This window comes from Oppia nitens, unplaced genomic scaffold, assembly GCF_028296485.1.
Source record: "Oppia nitens isolate AA-2021 unplaced genomic scaffold, nextdenovo-longstitch-racon4-pilon3 scaffold32_pilon_pilon_pilon, whole genome shotgun sequence".
Classification (NCBI taxonomy): domain Eukaryota; kingdom Metazoa; phylum Arthropoda; class Arachnida; order Sarcoptiformes; family Oppiidae; genus Oppia; species Oppia nitens.
The window spans coordinates 925272-944889 of NW_026533213.1; the positions used below are offsets into that span (position 1 = coordinate 925272).

General features: G+C 25.4%; 3 protein-coding genes across 3 annotated transcripts; 2 read left to right on the top strand and 1 right to left on the bottom strand.

The window, feature by feature from the left end:
* Positions 1–1597: 1597 nt before the first annotated feature.
* On the top strand, positions 1598–5166 carry LOC128956751 (zinc finger protein 845-like). The gene is made up of 5 exons (XM_054302465.1): positions 1598–2128; positions 2203–3075; positions 3158–3391; positions 3475–4689; positions 4770–5166. The coding sequence occupies exons 1-5, from the start codon at positions 1804–1806 to the stop codon at positions 5075–5077; spliced, it is 2955 nt and encodes a 984-aa protein (XP_054158440.1). The 5' UTR covers positions 1598–1803; the 3' UTR covers positions 5078–5166.
* A 1229-nt stretch (positions 5167–6395) lies between these two features.
* Positions 6396–7759, bottom strand: LOC128956755 (soma ferritin-like). Its single transcript, XM_054302468.1, has 3 exons — positions 7699–7759; positions 7154–7595; positions 6396–7026 (listed from the first exon to the last, which is right to left on the bottom strand). The coding sequence occupies exons 2-3, from the start codon at positions 7529–7531 to the stop codon at positions 6871–6873; spliced, it is 534 nt and encodes a 177-aa protein (XP_054158443.1). The 5' UTR covers positions 7532–7595; positions 7699–7759; the 3' UTR covers positions 6396–6870.
* Positions 7760–9891: 2132 nt separating this feature from the next.
* On the top strand, positions 9892–14512 carry LOC128956757 (tetratricopeptide repeat protein 17-like). The gene is made up of 7 exons (XM_054302472.1): positions 9892–10225; positions 10391–10535; positions 12181–12324; positions 12567–12664; positions 12794–12910; positions 13450–13847; positions 13950–14512. Exons 1-7 carry the CDS (start codon positions 10061–10063, stop codon positions 14383–14385), a joined length of 1503 nt encoding a protein of 500 aa, XP_054158447.1. The 5' UTR covers positions 9892–10060; the 3' UTR covers positions 14386–14512.
* The last annotated feature ends 5106 nt before the right edge of the window (positions 14513–19618 follow it).

Consider the following 19618-nt stretch of genomic DNA (forward strand, 5'->3'; position numbering starts at 1 on the left):
ACATATATCTAAGATCATTGTCGGCAACGGTTTGTTTGTCGACTTCTCTATTGGCTATCGTTTGGAGTGAAAACTTTAAAGATATTAATGTAATACAAAATAAAGTCAATCTATATCTATGGTATGTCTTCGGCAAAATTTTGTGGTCAATCGGTAACATTTGGATTATAATTGATCAACATCTTCACAAAAATGGTTATTTATTAGATATTTATTTTCTAAAACTTTTTATTATTTATTATAAAAAAATGTTTTATATCCTAATTATTTGTATGATTAGGTTATCTCATGAGTTCATTGTCGTCGTCCAAACTGTTCAGAGCTGTGACCCGATTATCAATAGGTGTGCTATTGATTAGTACAAGTGTTATATATTTTAGACAATTTGTCAAAAGAGAAACCATTGATATCAGTCACTTAATACAAGTAATGTTTATATAGTTTTTAACTTAAATTAAGTCATTTATATTATATTTTTAAATTTTTTACAATTTACAGATACAATTCATAGCAATGGATCTGATAGTTATGTTAATTATTTCATTTATAATGTATTTGTTTATTGAGTGTCCTATTATTAATTTGTTGCAATTAGTCAAACAAAATAAAATACTTAATATTAATAATAATAATAATAAAAGAAACGCAATTGAATTAAAATATGTTTTTTAATAATTAATGTAATAATTGCTAATATTATTATTATATTTAATATTCAGTAATTATAAATTAATCTTGTAATTGTATATTAAATGCATTAATTTATAATAAATCATATCAAACTTATAGTTATCAATATGAAAATATCAATACTAATTATTTAATTAATTAATTAAATATTTAATTGTATTGTTTTATTAATTTTTTACTACTACTACTACAAGTAGTAGTAGTCCAACAAAGATCTAGTTTTAATTAAAATTATTTTTTTACTCTTTAAGTGATTATCGAAACACTATAGTGTTATACATATCAACTAAATAATTGTTGTTAATATGTTAAGTGATCTAAAAGTAAATATAAAATTTATAATTTTATTATTCAGGTAATCAATTGACATCAAACTTTAATTAAAAAACTTTAATATTTTTACTTATAATGTATTACTAATAACCTTAACTATTATTATTATTTTTAATTAAGTTTATCTTTTTTTGTGAATATCTTTTTTTATGTGAATAATTTATTTTTTTTAAAAATTTTCTAATAATGATATTAAATCTAGAATTATTAATTAATTGTTATTTTAATTAACTTTATTAATTTACTGTACATATAGTTTACAATAATAATTATTATAAAAATTATAGTTAACGTAATTGATTAGCAACTTAGGTATTATTGTGCGGGCATTTCAATTGCACTATAAGTAATACAATCATACATTAGGTTTACAGTAGTACTATCAATGTTATTTAGGTGTATTGCAGTAAAAGCAATAGCGCACAATATATTTAGTATTTACAATATATATAGTTTTATAGTATATATTACTGACAATGTTATACTAAAAAAAATATGTGGTCTATGTTCGCGATACTTGATTAATACAATACAACAACAATATTATTATTATTATTAATAAAATATTATAGTATTAAAAGTGATGTAAACAAGTGGTTAATACCACATAAAAAACATTGCATTTATAGCTATTGACTGATTGATTGACTATACATATCAATTGGTGGTCAGTCAACCCGAAATCAACGGTTAATCAAAAATCCCATTGGTCTGGACAACAACTAACCCCTCGCCCCCGATCCTTGACCTGACCAGCGGGACAGCGCGGCAGAGCCAGACATGGATCTGATTACCGGCGAACTTAACCGATACAAATCGTTGGCCACAAAATACGAACAGGACTGTCAACTGATGCATACGGAGGTCAACCTATTGGACAAACTGGTTGTCGTACAGCAAAAGTGTCAGCAATATGTCGATCAAGTGGTCAGAGAGTACGACTCGTTTGTGGCCAAACATTGGCGTCTGTTGGGCAATCATCGGGAAGCCAATCGCGAGTGGACACGATTGATGACCAATAAGTTGGAAACGGAAAACAATCAGTTACGGGTTGAACAGTTGCGTAACGAATTGGTCATCTGGCGTAAGGCCAACAACCGATTCGGTACGTATATTGATTGACTTTTGGTTATGTTTTTTACCGACTTATTGTTTGTTATTTTATGTTGCAATTACCAGCCGATGATAGCCGAAAATCTGATCACTCATACAGTACGACAACTACGACGACCACCGAAACAAGTAATACAAGAACTACTGGTTCCGTAGTAGTAATGTTGGACAACAACAACATTACCTGTAGTAGTAGTGATCAGACAGAAAAGGAGGACACAGTTATTACACCATTGCTTGACTTAACCGATGATAATGATTGGCTGTCCAGTCAACCGATGACAACGACTACGACCACAACTGCCAGTAATAGTAAACAATCGGTTAACAAATCGGCGGCGACAACGACAACAAAATCAACATATAAACCAACGATCATTACAATACGTAAAATGGCGCCAAAGCCACCACTTTTGCCGCCTCCACCACCGCCGACTATTTCTGTCCAGTTAGAGGTTATACCGAAATCAGAACCAGGGTTTGACGCTGAAGAGACTGATACGGCATCGGAAACTGGTAGCCTATCGGTGGTTACGCCAATCAAGAGTACAGCAACAAACAACACCGATAACAATAATAGCAACAATAATGGATCGTTTATGTTGTTCAGCGAATATTTGTCCCGTAGTAAAGGTCTCAGCCATTTGGTCAACAAAAATAGCGAAACAACAACAACGATGGCGGCGTCAACTTCAGCCGCTGATTCCGATCAATTGGACATTAAACCAATGGTTAACCATACGGTTAATATTGATCTCAATTCTGATTCCGATGAAACTCGGTTTGATGTCAAAGCTGGTGATGGCGATGATGATTATGATCCAGATTTCGATGGTGGCAATGATGATAATGATTCCGACTTTGGTGTGGATCCCGATGACAGTATATTTAGTGATGATATTATTGATTTGACACCACATAAGAAAAATGTCAAAAAGAGTGAGTTTTTTTAATTATAAATATATTTATTGATAGAAACTATTTGCTAATTGTTTATTAATTATTTTCGTTTTATTAATAGCTACTAAAAAGTCAAGGAAAAAATTGAGGAAATCTTCTAATAATAATACTAAATCTGTGTCCAGCAATAGTACAGCCAGTAGTAGTACCAGTACTAGAGCGCAGTCATCAGCTGATAAACAGACAACCGGAGCCGTCAATAACACACTAGCAATACCACGGAATACCAATCGTAACGAAAAGAAAATATTTAACGAAAATTTTGTCAAAAATCATACAAAACTTGTTTTCAAAGGTATTTTTGTTGTTGTTGTTTAAGAAATACCATTGTATTTACATTGTATACCATTGTAAAAAAAATATTGTTTCCCTAATTAGGAGGTGTCTATAATTGTCGATGGAAAAAGTGTGGCTACAGTTCCCCACTGCGCACTAACGCTATACGTCACGTCCTGACCCATACTGGCCAAAAGCCATTCAAATGTCAACTGTGTCCGCAATCGTTTATCGACAATCGCCAATTGCGCCGACATTTAATCGTACATAATGTTACGATAATGAAAGATTACGTATCGGGCAGTAGTAGCGGCGTTCGCCGCGAACGAGGAACAGGAGATATTATATGTCCGGAGTGCGACAAAAGGTTTTGCGACCCGTGGAATCTGACCAGACATTTGCGCAATATTCACGGCCAGAAAAAGTTGGGCCAATATCGACAGGAGTACCGCAAACAAAAGTTGCTATTGTTTGGCAAATCGTCGCCAACCAAACAACAACAACAATCGCCAGCATCGGTGGGTGCATTGAACACCGGTAGTATTGGTGGCAGTAGTCTAGACAATCTGGTGTGTCCAGAGTGTGGAAAGTCCTATTTACGGGAGAATCTACTCTATCAACATATAGTGAAATTGCACGGCACTGTCAAGGCTCGCATATTTCAGCAAAGTCTTCGACTACAATTGAGATACGATAGCAAAGAGAGCGGTAATAATAGATCCGGTGGTAGTGGTGGTGTCAAAGCTGTGATAACACCGAAAAAATCGTTGAATCGCTCAAAATTAAAGCTCAAAGCAAAACGAGGACAACTGTCTTCACGAAAGTTGGCCACAAAACAATGGAAATGTGATTACTATCGCTGTCAGCGTAGCTATAATATGAAGTCAAATCTGAAGAGACATCAGATGGAAATACATAAAAAACTATCGAAACCATTGTTTTTCAATACTTGTCGTACGGAAACATTGCTCAAGTATTTTATACCAAAAAAGACCACTACAACTGCCGATGATAGTGATGACAATGATGACGATGATACCAACAATGCCACCGATGTTGTTGACAATAATACCAGTGCCATAATTGACAACAAAAAGGGAGGTCAAAGTGCTGCCGATGATGATAACAAACTGTTTGTTTGTCATTATAAGGGCTGTACGAATAGCTATCATTCAATATCTGGGTTATATAGACACAGACGGATCAAACACAATGTGACTACAAAAGCTAGTGCTATCAAACAGATGAATGGACTGACCAATACAAGTGCCGGTAGTGTCTCAACAACAACAAAGTCAAACAAACTATTTGTTAAGTGTATGTATTTATGATTAGTATTATTATTATTATTGTCGTATATTTATTGTAACATTTTATCACTAATTTTCTTCATGTAGATAAGGGAGCACTCAATAGAAAGGTTAGCAAACCTACTGATAAGTCTACTGATGATAGCGTTGGTCAACAATATCGTTGTCGAGTCGGCGACTGTCAGTTCCAATCCGGCGGTCGGCGACCATTGGTTGCCCATTTTAAGACACACTTTCCCGATGATGACAAACCATTTAAGTGTCTTATCGATGGCTGTACTATCGTCTACCGTAAGCTCACACAACTGCATGAACACATACTTAACAAGCACTCGGAGCAACAGTTTTTCAAGGCCATGGAAGCGGCCAACATGTATTACCCGTCATGGTATTGACATATTTCCACCCACCCTCATCTCCCATTCCCTCATTTTTATTTAATAGGCACCCCATTCCTCAAATTTTTAAAGTACCATTAGTTTATCTCTCAATCACTATGCATGTGTTCAATCATGTTTTAAAAATATACTGTATTTTTATTATACAGTATAATGAAATATAATTTTGTTTAGCTATAATTTGTGATCAAAAATTTGTTATTTTTAATCTTATCTGACTATTAAACCTATAAAATGTTTACACATACAGTATATATATAATGTAGCTTTTTTTATTAAACAATTACCGTAATGTATTTAATGTTGAATTAAAAATGATATGTTTTTTTGCATGTAGTTTTATTAGTATAACAAAAAAAAATATCATTTAAATCATTAATCATTATATTTTTTTAATTAATTAAAAATATACATTATTTTATTTGCAATTTACGTTAAATATATATATTAACTCTAATATGTTTTTTTAAATATTAAAAATTAAATAAAAATTTTAAATAATTTGATTATCATCTTAGTTGTTAATTTATTTCAACTATAAAATATTTTAGTATATTATAAGATATAATTTGTGTACTAAAATATTTTTTATCATTATTGATATAATTAGTGATAATAATTTGAAAATCTAAACAAAAAGTTAAGTAAATGATTGAATACTAAGAGGAAAATATTGTTTTTAAAAAAAATTAAATCCTTTTAAAAATTAATGATTATCAAACATTTGACATCAATTTATTATGTAATCCTTTAATTAAAAAAAATATATACTGTTTATTATACACTAATATTTAGGATAAAACATATTTTCAGAGTTTATTATTACATATTATTATTATTATTACAAAACATTTAGCATTATGTCGATAAAATAAAACACATAATAAATTATTAAATAGTTCACATATTTATTAATATTTATATACTATTGTATAGACTATATCTAAAATAAATGACAAATAATGTCACATAATTGTTACATTGTTGTAAAAAATATACGGTATAATGATTTTGATTAATCATTTATAATATTTTTTAAAAATAATAATTTTTTGGTAAACAGATTAAATTGTTTTATTTATTTATCAAAAAAAATTTATTCCATATATTGATATATATATATTTAAATCAAATATTCATGTATATAAATGCGATATTAAAACTCATTTATTAAATATAAAATCTAGATAATTAAAAATGAACACAATATTTTTTTTGTTAATTTATATTAAAAAAATTAAATCAAAAACACAATTTTGTATTTATATCTCATAGTGTATGTAAAATAGATCATTGAAACACATGTAAAATATTTTAGTATAAACTATAGTTAAGGGTATATATATAATATTCAATAGTTGTGTGTATATGAGAATTATAATATAAGGGGTAATACAGTATAATAATAATAATACTACCGGTAATTAAAAAAATCTAAACTAAACAAAATTCAAGGCTTATGTACGTTACGACTACCGGTAATATCATAGTATAGATCATTAATAGGTTTCAATTTTTCCCGCTCCATAACCCCCTATCCCGTAAATATGGCAGTAGTTTACAGTTTCAATAATAATAGTAATACCAACAAAAAAATAAAACAGTAATTACCGGTAATTAATTAATTAGGGCTTTTCTCTGATATAGACAGAGTTGGAAGAGTATACAGTAGTTTTCAATGGACAGTAGATAAAGTAGTTATCAATAAAATATAAAAAAATTATTATTACAAAAAAACTGGAGTTTTAATCGCCATCTCTCTCTCTCTCTGTATGTCTGTCTGTATGTCTCTACTCTTTGCCATTGTTTCCCCGAAGTGTTTCCTTATCGAACATATACTCTCCGAGTCCCGAACCCACGCGCTTCAAGTTAGTAATATAATCACTGAATTGTTTGATTGAGTCGACCTGTTCGCCGAGGAATTCACTTTCTAAGAAGTCGCACATCTATTAGGTTTTTTTTGAGGGGGGCGGAGGGGTTGACACATGAAAAAAAACCAGATTCACATTATAGATATATATATATTTAAAAAAAATAATTCAATATTTGCCCGGTTCCCAGTAAACTACATACATGAGCGTCTCCATGGGCGCCGGCCATACGGTGCAAGTCCAACAACGATTGGTTGACTGTTTTCTCCAGCTGTAGGGCCGCCTGCATGGCATCGATACCGCTGCCCCAGTCGTCCAAACTAGGCTTATGTATATCCTTGAGTACAATACGACCGCCCCGTTTGTTCTGGTATTTCATAAACTTCATGGCGTGGCCTCTCTCTTCGTCCGATTGGGTTTCAAAAAACTTATGAAACCCGGGCAGTGCCACATCGTCCCGATCGAAATAGTAGGCCATCGACAGATAGGTATAGGAGGCGTGCAATTCAAGATTCAATTGCTTGTTGATGGCCGCCTCAACTTCGGCGTGAAAATTTTGTCGCGGCTGTGAACTGGCCATTATTATTGTATGCTTCTCGGGGGGTGTCGGGTGTGTGTATGTGTACTGGTGGACGCTTGTGGTGCTAGTGGCCAGGTAGTTGTAGTAGTTTTTTTTATATATATAATAAAAATTTTAGTTTTGGTGTGATTAGCTAGCCTATTATTAATATTTTTTTTAAAACTCACCTATCGGGTATTAATTATTATAATATTATGGTGTTAATACTGATTAAACAATTTATAAAAATCAATAATTTTATAATTTAAATATATATATATTTAAATATTTAATAGTCAAATGAAAAATTTACTAATTTTTTTTATTTGCGTTAATAAGTACTGTAGTATTCACTGTTCACAATAGCTAGTAATGTGATAGTAATGTACTGTATATTTGCAATGCAATTGAATGGCTATAATGGCCTTTAAATTTTTCCATTAAATTATTTTTTTTTTCTCTCTCTCTCTCTCTCTATGATAAAATTTGTTTTGATTCCTAATATAAATTACGTAGATCATAATAATAATGTATAAAATGTATAATAATGTAAATGTAACATAATAATGTATAAAATTTTTACTGTATAATAAATTTGTTACTAAATAAAATTATTTTTGTTTAGGAAAATTTTTTTAACTTCAAAAATTGACATATGTAAAAATTCAAAAAAAAAAAAAAAATAAATAAAAATTACCTATTAGCTAATATACAACTATTTTTGTTGAGCAATTAAGTATTGGAAAATTTTTTATTTTAAAATTTATGTTTAATCATCAATAAATTTTTCATTCAATTTTTTAAAAAAATATAATTTGTTTACATTAGTTTACATATACATTAATTATTGTAGAATTTTAAGTTTTTATTAATATAAAAATAATAATAATAATAATTAATTTTTCATACACATGCACTAAAAACTTTATAATTTATTATTAATAAGTTGTATAAAAATGCATATAAATTAAGCTATAGATTTAAAGTAGATAAATATTTTTTTTTAAATGTATATAAATATATTTTTAAAATTAATAACTTTATTTTATTTTTTTTGGATTGATTTTTACTTTTACTAGTCTAGTATCTTTTTTAAGTATTAATTTTTTTTATAGATCAAAAATTGTGTACACAATTACGTAGCTAAAATTGATAAATATACATATATAGAAAACTACCAAGGTCAAACATACTATAGACTTATAAGTTAGTATTAATTTGTGAGATAAAATAGCTCGTGATTTGAAATACTGTTTTTTTTATAAATGTTTTGCTATTTTTTTTTGTTAATATATTTAACTAATGAGTCCACACTTTAGATACAAATTATTGGTCTATTAATTGAAAAAAATATAATAATTAACAGATAAAGTTTAATTTTGAAACAATTATTAAATTATTTAGTAGTCTTCTAATAGCCATAAGTTGTGTGACTTAAAAAATAAAATCATATCTCTCAATCACATTCACACAGTCAATGCTAGCAATAATTGTTATGCAAGTCTAATACTAATCAAGCATAAATTATAAGTTTAAAATTTATATAACACACTAACTATTGATTATTTTAATAACATTTCAATACAGTTAATATGATAATTGCAATTAAGTAATTTATCATTTTTAAAAAACTAAATCATCAAATTGTAAAAATAGTTATTAAATCAAAATACATAGATATAATAAAAATTTCGATGAGGCATATGTACTATGATATATTTAACAAATTGTACAGTAATTTTTATATATATATATTTATATTATTGCAGTATTTTATTTAACAATTTACTGTATCTAATAGGTTTAATAGACTGTATCTACGATATTGTCTATGAATTTATATTACATATTTTAGAGATGATTCGACAGGAAATACTGTATAATAATAATATTGTTATTATTATAATAATAATAATCAATTATAAAGTATTGAATTTCATAAAACTTTAACACACACACACACACACACACACACACACACACACACACACACCATTATCAATAGTATAAAAATAAATTAAATAACTTTATTAAAAAATAAATACTTCTAATATATATATGATAATAATAATAATTTTTAATAATTATTATTTGTATCCTAAAATACTAAAGTATTTATTAATATCAGTATTTTAATGTTAAATTAAATAAAATAAAATTTTATTATATATTTAATTTCTTTTAAAAAATAAATTCTGTAGCATTGACTAGACTTGTTTCTACTAAATATATGATTTGTAAATAATTTTCTAAATTTAATAGTAGTATTAATAGTTTTTAAAATTTTAAGTTCACGTAATTTATTTACCATAAATGTTATGTATGAATGTAAACACATTACTATTATATTATTATTATTATTATTATTGCCAAACATTGTGTGGCAAAAACACTATACACAACACACACACACATACACTGTATATATATGTATAACAGTATAACACATATAGAGTAGTGTTTATGTGTTAGCCGTGAATATCATATCATATATCTCTTGCGTGTGAAACAAAATATAGCGGCCATCGGGTCCGCGGCCACACACACACAATGTCCACCAATTCATATAAAGTCTCAGCCGCTTCAGCCGCCGCTGCCGGTCACCGAATCGCTGGCTTCAATCGTCTAATACTTTGGTATCTATTGATCATAATTCACGCCTCAAAAGCGGCCACACATTGGGTGGTCACCGAAGACGGCAAACTACAGACACAGGTATTGTTGTTGTTGTTGTTGTCCACTCCCGACTTGCATCACCTCATCGTTCACTAATTCAATTGGTCATTAATTATGTGTTTGTCCCGATATATGATATATGTTTGTGTGTCCATCAAAATACATCACACGACCACCCGATCCGATGAATCTTTTTTTTTAAAGGACGATTCGGTCTATCAATTGCGTCGACCGTACGATTTGATGTCACTTTTGCATCAGGAAAGACGGGCCGATATGTTGGCCACTATTAAGAACCAATTGATTGCCCAGAAAGAAGAGATCGAGTCGGACACCAATACAAGTAGCGGTAAATTATTATTATTATTATTACCGTAAGGTTTGGATATCATAGACTCTCTCTCTCTCTCTCTCTCTCTCTCTCTCTCTAAAACCAATCGGGGTTTTTATCTTATCAATTGTTTTACGGGTCAGTCCCGCGCGGGACTGAAAATGTTGATATTGTTTTCGTGTTATTTATTGTTACCGTAATATAATTTCTATACCCGTATTTGGTTACCCCCCGTAAATTGTTAACAATTATTAATTAATTAATTAACTATATATATATATATATATATATATATATGACTTAGATTGCTTATTATAACATTATACTACATGTACACTACTTTATATATTTTTAAATTTTTTTTTTTTAGTTGAACATCCACTCTAATTAATTTTATACAATTATTATTGTGATATTTTAGTAAATTGATTGATTAAAAATTAGTTAGGTTAGATATTTTATGATTTAATAAGTATAGTTATAATAGTTATAAATTATTATTATCACTGAACTATTGAAAAATATGTGATGATGATAATGATCACACTCTACTGTATCTAATTAATTAATTAATCAATCAAAACAAAATTGTTATTTTAGCCAAAATATTTTATCTATCATTTTTTCCTAAAATTATAATTTTAGTTTTTTTAAAAAAAATAATATAATCAAACGTAACACATTTGTAGTATTTTTTTTGTTGTTGTTAATGTTAATATAATTTTTCATTTATATATATATTTAAACTAAATTATACTACATATATATATATATATATTTAATCATAAACCATGATTATTATAATATCAAGATCTACTTAGACTTACAATAATTGTATATAAAAATTTACTATCAATTAGACTCCTGTTTTAAATAGATTTGTTTGCATTTTTATCAGTTTTTTTAAAAAATCTCATATTATAGTTAATATAGGTTATAATAGTAATAATAAATTATTATGATAGTAGTTATATTATTTTATTTACTAAATTTTATTGACATTATAGTAGGCGTAGAAATTATTTTTTAAAAAGATATTATAATATATATAAATTTTTTTATAGCAATTTCATGATTGTTTTTTTATTATTTTAGTTTTATTCATACATTGTTAGTAATTAATATTTTTTTTTAATAGAGACATAGAAAAGTTATTTCATGATTTTATAATATAATATTATTTATTATTATTACAATTTTATTTATATATTGTATAAAAATTTGCTTTAATGTGTACATAACTAGTAGTTTTTAAAAATATTTTTGTTTTATTGAAAGATCATGATTTTTTGAAATTTATATTAACATACAATAATATTGTTATAAATCATTGAAAATAATAATAATAATATCAATTTAATGTTTAATTTTTTAGCAACCAATTAACTGGAAATGTTTTGATTATATCAAAAAATATTTATAAAAAAATACAAACAATTAATGCATATAATAAATTTAATGAACACCTGATATAAATAGAAATTATTTTATTGCATATATTAATGACTTTTATTAATAATAATAATTATTATTATTATTAAAATTTCTAATTATCTACTAATTAATGTTTTCTTAATTATCAAATTATTTTTATAATTTTTTTCATCCAAATTAATATTAATTTCTAATTTTGTTTTTTTGTCTGTAAATATCTGTCCAACAGATGATACCGAGGATGATGTGGAACAGTTGGTCTACTCGACCAATACTAACTGTGCCGAAGCTGGCAAACCTCTAACACAGTTTGATCTCTATATCGGTTCAATGCTTTTTTACGTACCCAACGATGATAATGTAGTCAACTATTATAATCTGAATAAATATAATAATAATAATAATATTAACGTCAATAATAATAATAACAATAATAAAAATAATAATAATAATAATAATAATAATAATTATCAAAATAATAATAATAATATTAACGGCGATTCAGTCGATAAGAAAAAGTAATTACATAACAAAATTATTATTTAATTTTATTTATGTTTATTAATATTTATTTTTTTTGTTATTAACTTTATTATAGTGAAAATAATTTTGTCCGTATAGTGGCCGTCGATTCGCGGCCCGAAAAACATGAGCCCAACTGTAGTCAAATAATGCCAATGGATTTTAGTATGTCATCATTTGAACATTTGCCGGTATGTGCTGCGCCTACCTGTGCTTTATCATTGATAATTTGTTGATTTTTTCGTTGATACTCAATAATAATAATAATGTGAACAGCAATGTTTTAATTGAAAATTTTAAAAAAATATATATATTTTCAGTCTATACGGGACAGGAAGTCATTGGTTATTGAGCCTGAGTATGATATTCATACAACTATTACCAATTTGGATGATATTGAAGATTATGGCGACGCTGTCTATGAAGCACTTAAACAGGTAATTATGATAAGCATATACGTTATTAACGGTATATTTGTTTTACGGTAATTGTAGTTTTGTTTGTTTTGTGTGTGTGTGTAGATAATGGTATTTACTAAAATCATGACATAAATGATTGATTAATATATATATATATATATATATAAAGTACCGTAATTTACCACAAATTTTATTATGTAAACAGTTTAACGTAGTCTACCTATACTATAATTTATAATAGAAAATATATATATATATATATAATATTTATATATATACCGTAAGTATTAATCTATAAATCATAATTAATATATCGTAGATATTATTGTTTACAAACTGATATTACCGTAAATATTACGGTAATATATAATAGCATATAAAAGTCAATATTTTGCTAAAATTAAGTTTCATTGTCATAAAAAATAAGTTCAAGTGTTATATTATTTGCTATTATTTTTTCTATTATTATTTTAAATATTAATAATAAAACATTTTATCTTTTTAATTATATATTAATTTTAATTTAATTATTTACCGACACATCCTATTTCCCATAGAACACAAGCTCATGGCTATTATATACGATGGCCTCTTTCTATTGGCGGGCCGTCGGCAATGCGGCCGAGTCTGTCGATTGTTTGAGACGGGCAATACATTTGACGCCCTATCAGTACCGACACATACCGTTGGTATCGTTAGGCAATGTTTTGCATCGAAGCAAAAGTTCCGAAGAGGCGGCCATTGTTATACACGCAGCCATTGATGTGGCACCCGATACCACAATATCGCACTATACACTCGGCAATATATACGCCGTAATGGCCGACTATAACAAGTCGATCATCTGTTTCGATAATGTTCTCAAATTGGATCCGGACTTCGAAGAGGCCAAACTCCGCAAATATGCCGTCCTTTGCCATAATAAAGTGGAAAAGGCATTGAAAGCCCAACACGAGTTAGTTTTCATTCAATTAAATCAATAGTATTATTATTATCGAACTGTCCTATCAGTAAACAAATTGACTTTCTTTTTATTTTATTTTTCTTGAAACTATAGTACTCTTCAAAAAACATTGGAAGAGCTACAGGGCTATCAAAAACAACAGGAACTTTGGCTACAATATCAGCAAAAGTTATTATCGGAACAGGCACCGCCCGGCACTATACTGGAACAGAGATTACACTATCGGGAATATAAGATCAGGGAGATTATAGACCAATCTAATAGGGGAGTAATCGGTAATAATAAAAACGGCGCCGGCGGACAAGTATTGCACGCCAACGGTGGTAGTGGCGGCGGCGGTAGTGGTGCCAGTATTACTGGTAACAGTGTCGCAGCGTCGGTCAACTCGAACTCGTTAGCTGAGAGCGCGGCCGCAGCGGCTGCCGCTTGTCTGACAGTCGAATCGTCTACCGGCGCCCAAAAAGGTAATACAGCCGACTGTCATATGGTTCCCATACTTATACCGATAACTTTTGTGCCGCCCTCTTGATATATAGTCTATTATGATACACACACACACATACAGTCGAGTAATGTCCCTGTAATCAACATATACCCCAAATAACTTATTATTATTATTATTGATAATTATTAACTTAACTAATTATAATTATTATTACTATTGATACTAAATGGGTATATGTATTACTTGAGATGTTATTTCATATAAATATTTGTCGAAAAATATATATAATAATAATGTTTTTATTGATGTTTTTTTTCTTCTCATTCAAAATCATATTAGTGTCGGACTTATATATATATATATATATATATATTGTTATTATTTAAATTTGTTTATTATTATTGCTAACAATTTTGTTGTTTAACTTCATTTGTTTCTAATGTTATTATTATTATTATATTTGTTTTTCTTTCTTTTTTTCTTTTTGTTTTTTTCTCTGTAGAGTATTGTCGTCAATGGGATATTGAGATCTAATTGCAAAGTCTATACAATATATACAATATCTATCTTTATATGTAATTACTTTTATTTTCATCTAGTGTTATGTTAACAAATAATTGCAATTAATAATTTAAGTTATTATATTTTTTAAAAATAGTAATTAAAAAGCACACAAAATTTTGATTTTTATAGTAATATATATATTCTATATATATATATATATATATATATATATATATATATATATATATATTAAATAATAAGAAAATTTTGTTTACTTAATTTTATGACAAAATTAGTTTCAATGATTAAATAATAATTAGATTTTTTTTTCAATATTAATATTTAAAAATTATTATCTTAAATTTAATTATTACTATATTATTACAGTACTATTATTTATTAATAATTGGATTAATAATTTGTTTGTATGTGTGCTAATTTTTGTTGTTAATAACTATAATAATTATCAAAAAAAAAAATTGATACTTTAATTAATTGCAAACTTTGCATTTTTTTTGTCAATGAATATAATACTCTACACATATATATAAAAAACTAGTTATTAAAAATTGTTTTGTTGTTTGTTTAATTAACTTTATAATTATGAATAATATTAATTAAGTTGTTTAAAAACCTACAGTTATTGACTACTTATTACCAGTTATTTAAAAGTATCGAAATAATAATAATAATAATTACTAAAATTTTATTTATATTTTGTTTTTAGATTTTAATTGATTTTTTATCCATAGAATTATATGTATATTTCTGACACTAATATTACTAAAAAAACAAAAAATCAAGAAATTGTTTTTAAAACATATATAATATATATACTGTAATTGAAAAAAATTGTTTGCAAAAAATAAGCTATTGGGTATTAAAACTAATTAAATAATTTATAGTTTTACTTAACATTTAACTGCTTTTTATTTCAAAATTAATGACAAAATTTAGTAAATATTAGTAAAAAAAATAACTCTTTAATAATTAATAATATATTTGCATTTATTTTATTAATATTTTTTAAAAATGTTTGACGAAATGTTTTTTAAAAAAATTTTATTATTATATATTTTAATAATATATTTCAACAGTTTTTTTTTCAATGAATTATTTCAATTTAATTTCTTATATAACTTTTTTAAATTATCTGTTAATTACAAAATAAAATGATAAATACCTAAAAACATTTTTGTAAACAAATTTTTTCATTAAAAAACTATTTTTATCCAAACTACACATACATATCTGTTTAACTAAAAAAATAATAATAAATAAAACAAGTGTTTAATTAATATTTAATTTTGATTTAATAATAATAATATTTTAATCACTACAGAGAAATGATCACATTTTTTGTTAAACAAAATTTATTTATATATATCCTAATAAAAGTAAAATATATATATATATATATTATAAAAAATATATTAATTTATTTATATATTTAAAAATAAAATATTAGAAATGCTAATTGTTAAAATTAAGACAAATAAAAATTATGTGTATGTTAAATTATAAATAATATCACTTGAAAAATTTATTTTTAACAATATTTTACTGAAAAATAATAATAATAAAACTATATATAAATTATTTTTACATTATATTTCATAAAACTAATAGTTAGAACATAAAGATTTTAGTTTAAAATAATTTCCATAAATACAATATTTGAGGAAAATTACTATTTATTAATTTATGATATGATTTTATATATGCATAATAATGAGAATAATAATATTATTAAAATTTAAATAATATTAAATATACATTGTATATTATACAACAAATTTTAATTAACATCACATCTATTTTAATGGTAATAAAAGTATTTATTTATATATTTGGAAATTCTATGAAAATAACATATTATTACATCAATTAAATATATATTTATTCTAAAGTTGTATAATATATCAATTACACAATTATAGTAAAACTAGATTTTTATTAGCAAGTTTTTTTTAATTATTAATTAATTTATTAAAATTACAATTTTTTCATAATTTCCTAAAAATATATTTCATAAGATATGTCAGTTTAGAATAAATATTATAATATATTTCAAAATATTAATTAATAAGTTTATTGCATGTTATAAATTTGATTTCTATTATTATTTATTTTGATAATCAAAGCATTTAGCATAACATTGGGTGGATTTATGGTATGGATTATAGCCACTCTGTATATAATCTATCAGTTTAAGGATATTTGTCGTAAATTATATTTTTCAATGATTTGGTGCGACTATAGTCTAATCAGACAACAAATGGCAAATCATATAACAATTACAAATATCACCAAACAGTTTAACCATATGTTTAAATATATATTGTTTTATTTGTATTATATGTCGACAATCGGATTTGAATTGCTATTAATACTATTACATATTTAACAAAAGTTCAAAACTTTTGACTAGACTTGTATTGTCGATCATATATATTACATCGTTTTTTATATTGTTTTCAATAAATCTGATGAGCACTTGGGTCACCCGTAAGGCCCACAAACCCCTACCCTTACTCTATTCATATGTATTTAAATCTAATCGACTGTCATATCGTCAGCGATGGAAACTATTGGCATTTATTGAGCGCCTGTCGACGGGACCCGTCATTGGTTTCTACTGTTTAGATATATTTCCAATGAATTCCTATGAATTTCTAACATTTGTATTAAACTTTTTATCACTACATTTATTATTACTTCAAAACATTCAATATCTTTTATAATTTATTGATTATTATTATTATTATAAAAATCATATCTGAAATATCTGTATATATTAGATTAGTTTTAAGCTCTCTCTCTAGTAATTTAATTTATAATTGTATTAAATATTTTTTTTAATTAATATGCTTTTAAATGATATATTATTATAAACAAATGGGTTATCGACTAAATTAATTATAAGTTAATATACAATATTAAATCTTATTTGTTTACAAATTGTGATATTAACTGTTATATTAATTAATATGTTTTATCTGTTTTTATATTCTATATGTTTTTATTTATATTGAAAATAATATATAAAAAAAATATATTACAACTTATAATAAGTTTAAATATATATAAAATCATAAAAATAATTAATTATAAAAATGTTTTTAAAAAATATATTTTTATCATTAATCAATTTTAATAATTATACAAATTTGATTAATTGAACTAGACACAGTTAGTTTATAAATAAATAAATGGATAAAAAATAAACAGCAATTAATTAATTAAAAATTAAGACAAAAATTTTAGAAATATAAAAATATTTTATTGTTGAAAATTGTTTTTAATTTATGATTTAACTTTTTTACTTTTTTGCAAAATATATAATATATATATTTATATATATATAATAGTTTTAAATTTTGTATAATACATGCAGTCTATTGTATTATACAAAGTCAAAATTAAAAATCTAGTATTTTTCAAACCCTGATATTATACATTTACAAATAAAAAATAGTAAATCATAAAAATATGATTTTGACAATTATAATAAACTTAAATTTATAACTAAAATATAATATAATTTTATAGAGTCATAACTATTCATATTAAAACTTTCCAAAAAATTATTGTCTAAATATAAATATGATAATAGAATTTACCTATAATTTGACATATAATTATATATTATAAACATTTTGATTTTATATTTTATGAAAATACGTAATAATAATAATATTAATAAATTAGAAAAGTTAATTAAATTATTTGTTTTATTCAGTATAACTTATATATAGTTTTATAGATATGTTGTGGGTTTAGAGTTCAAAAGGTTGTGTTAGTACAAGGAAATAGATTCACTGGGAATTCCCAATCAAAAGGGAACAAAGAAAACTTAGAAATTAAGACGAGGGAAGGAATTTGTTTGAATTATAAAAATACTAAAACATCAATATTTTTGAGTTAGAATTAAACAAACCTATAATAACTTCTAAAGTTATTGAAAGTAAGTATTTATTTGTATGATATATGAGACTATCAATAATTTAATAAATTGATAAATATAATTATTTTACTTTATTATCATTGTTTTTTATAAAAAAAATGTTTATTTAAAAAATATATTTATTAATAATAGTTTTAGAAATAATATTTTCCATTATTGTAAGCTTTTAATTTAAATTCAATAATTGTTTATTGATTCTATAAATTTTTTTAATATATTTAAACCATTAAATATTTATAATACAATTTTAATAGTTTTAAGTTAAGAGTTTAAATGTCTATACTTATGATAAGTTGATTATTATTTTCATATAGCGTTGCACTTATATGTACTCAAAAAGTTAATGTTTATGTTTGCGCATCACATGCGCAACACTTAACCGAATTAGTGAATAGACTAAATATTATAAAAAAAAAATATTAAGAAAACCAATTTCACGAAAGATTTTTTCTGAATATTACCGAAATTTGTTTGTATCACTCATTGAATCATTTGCTTCAATCTTAAAAGATTCAGTAACTAATCAATATAAACAAATTGATGTTTGGTTTTAATTCAGATCCAAATATACATTGTTCCAGTAATCATGAGCAATTGCGTAAATATATAGTACCAAAAAATAATATATTTAAAAGAACATTAATTCAACATTAATCCAAATGATTCTATTTAATATATTTCTCTTTTTAAAATTTATCTTATTTTATTTATAATATTAATAAACATAATTAGAGATAAATCTGAATCCATTATTACTTATAATTTAATAATATAAATTTTTATTTTGTTTTTAAATAGTTGTTTAACGATTTTCAAAAAAAACACACAGACAATCGTTAAAAATTG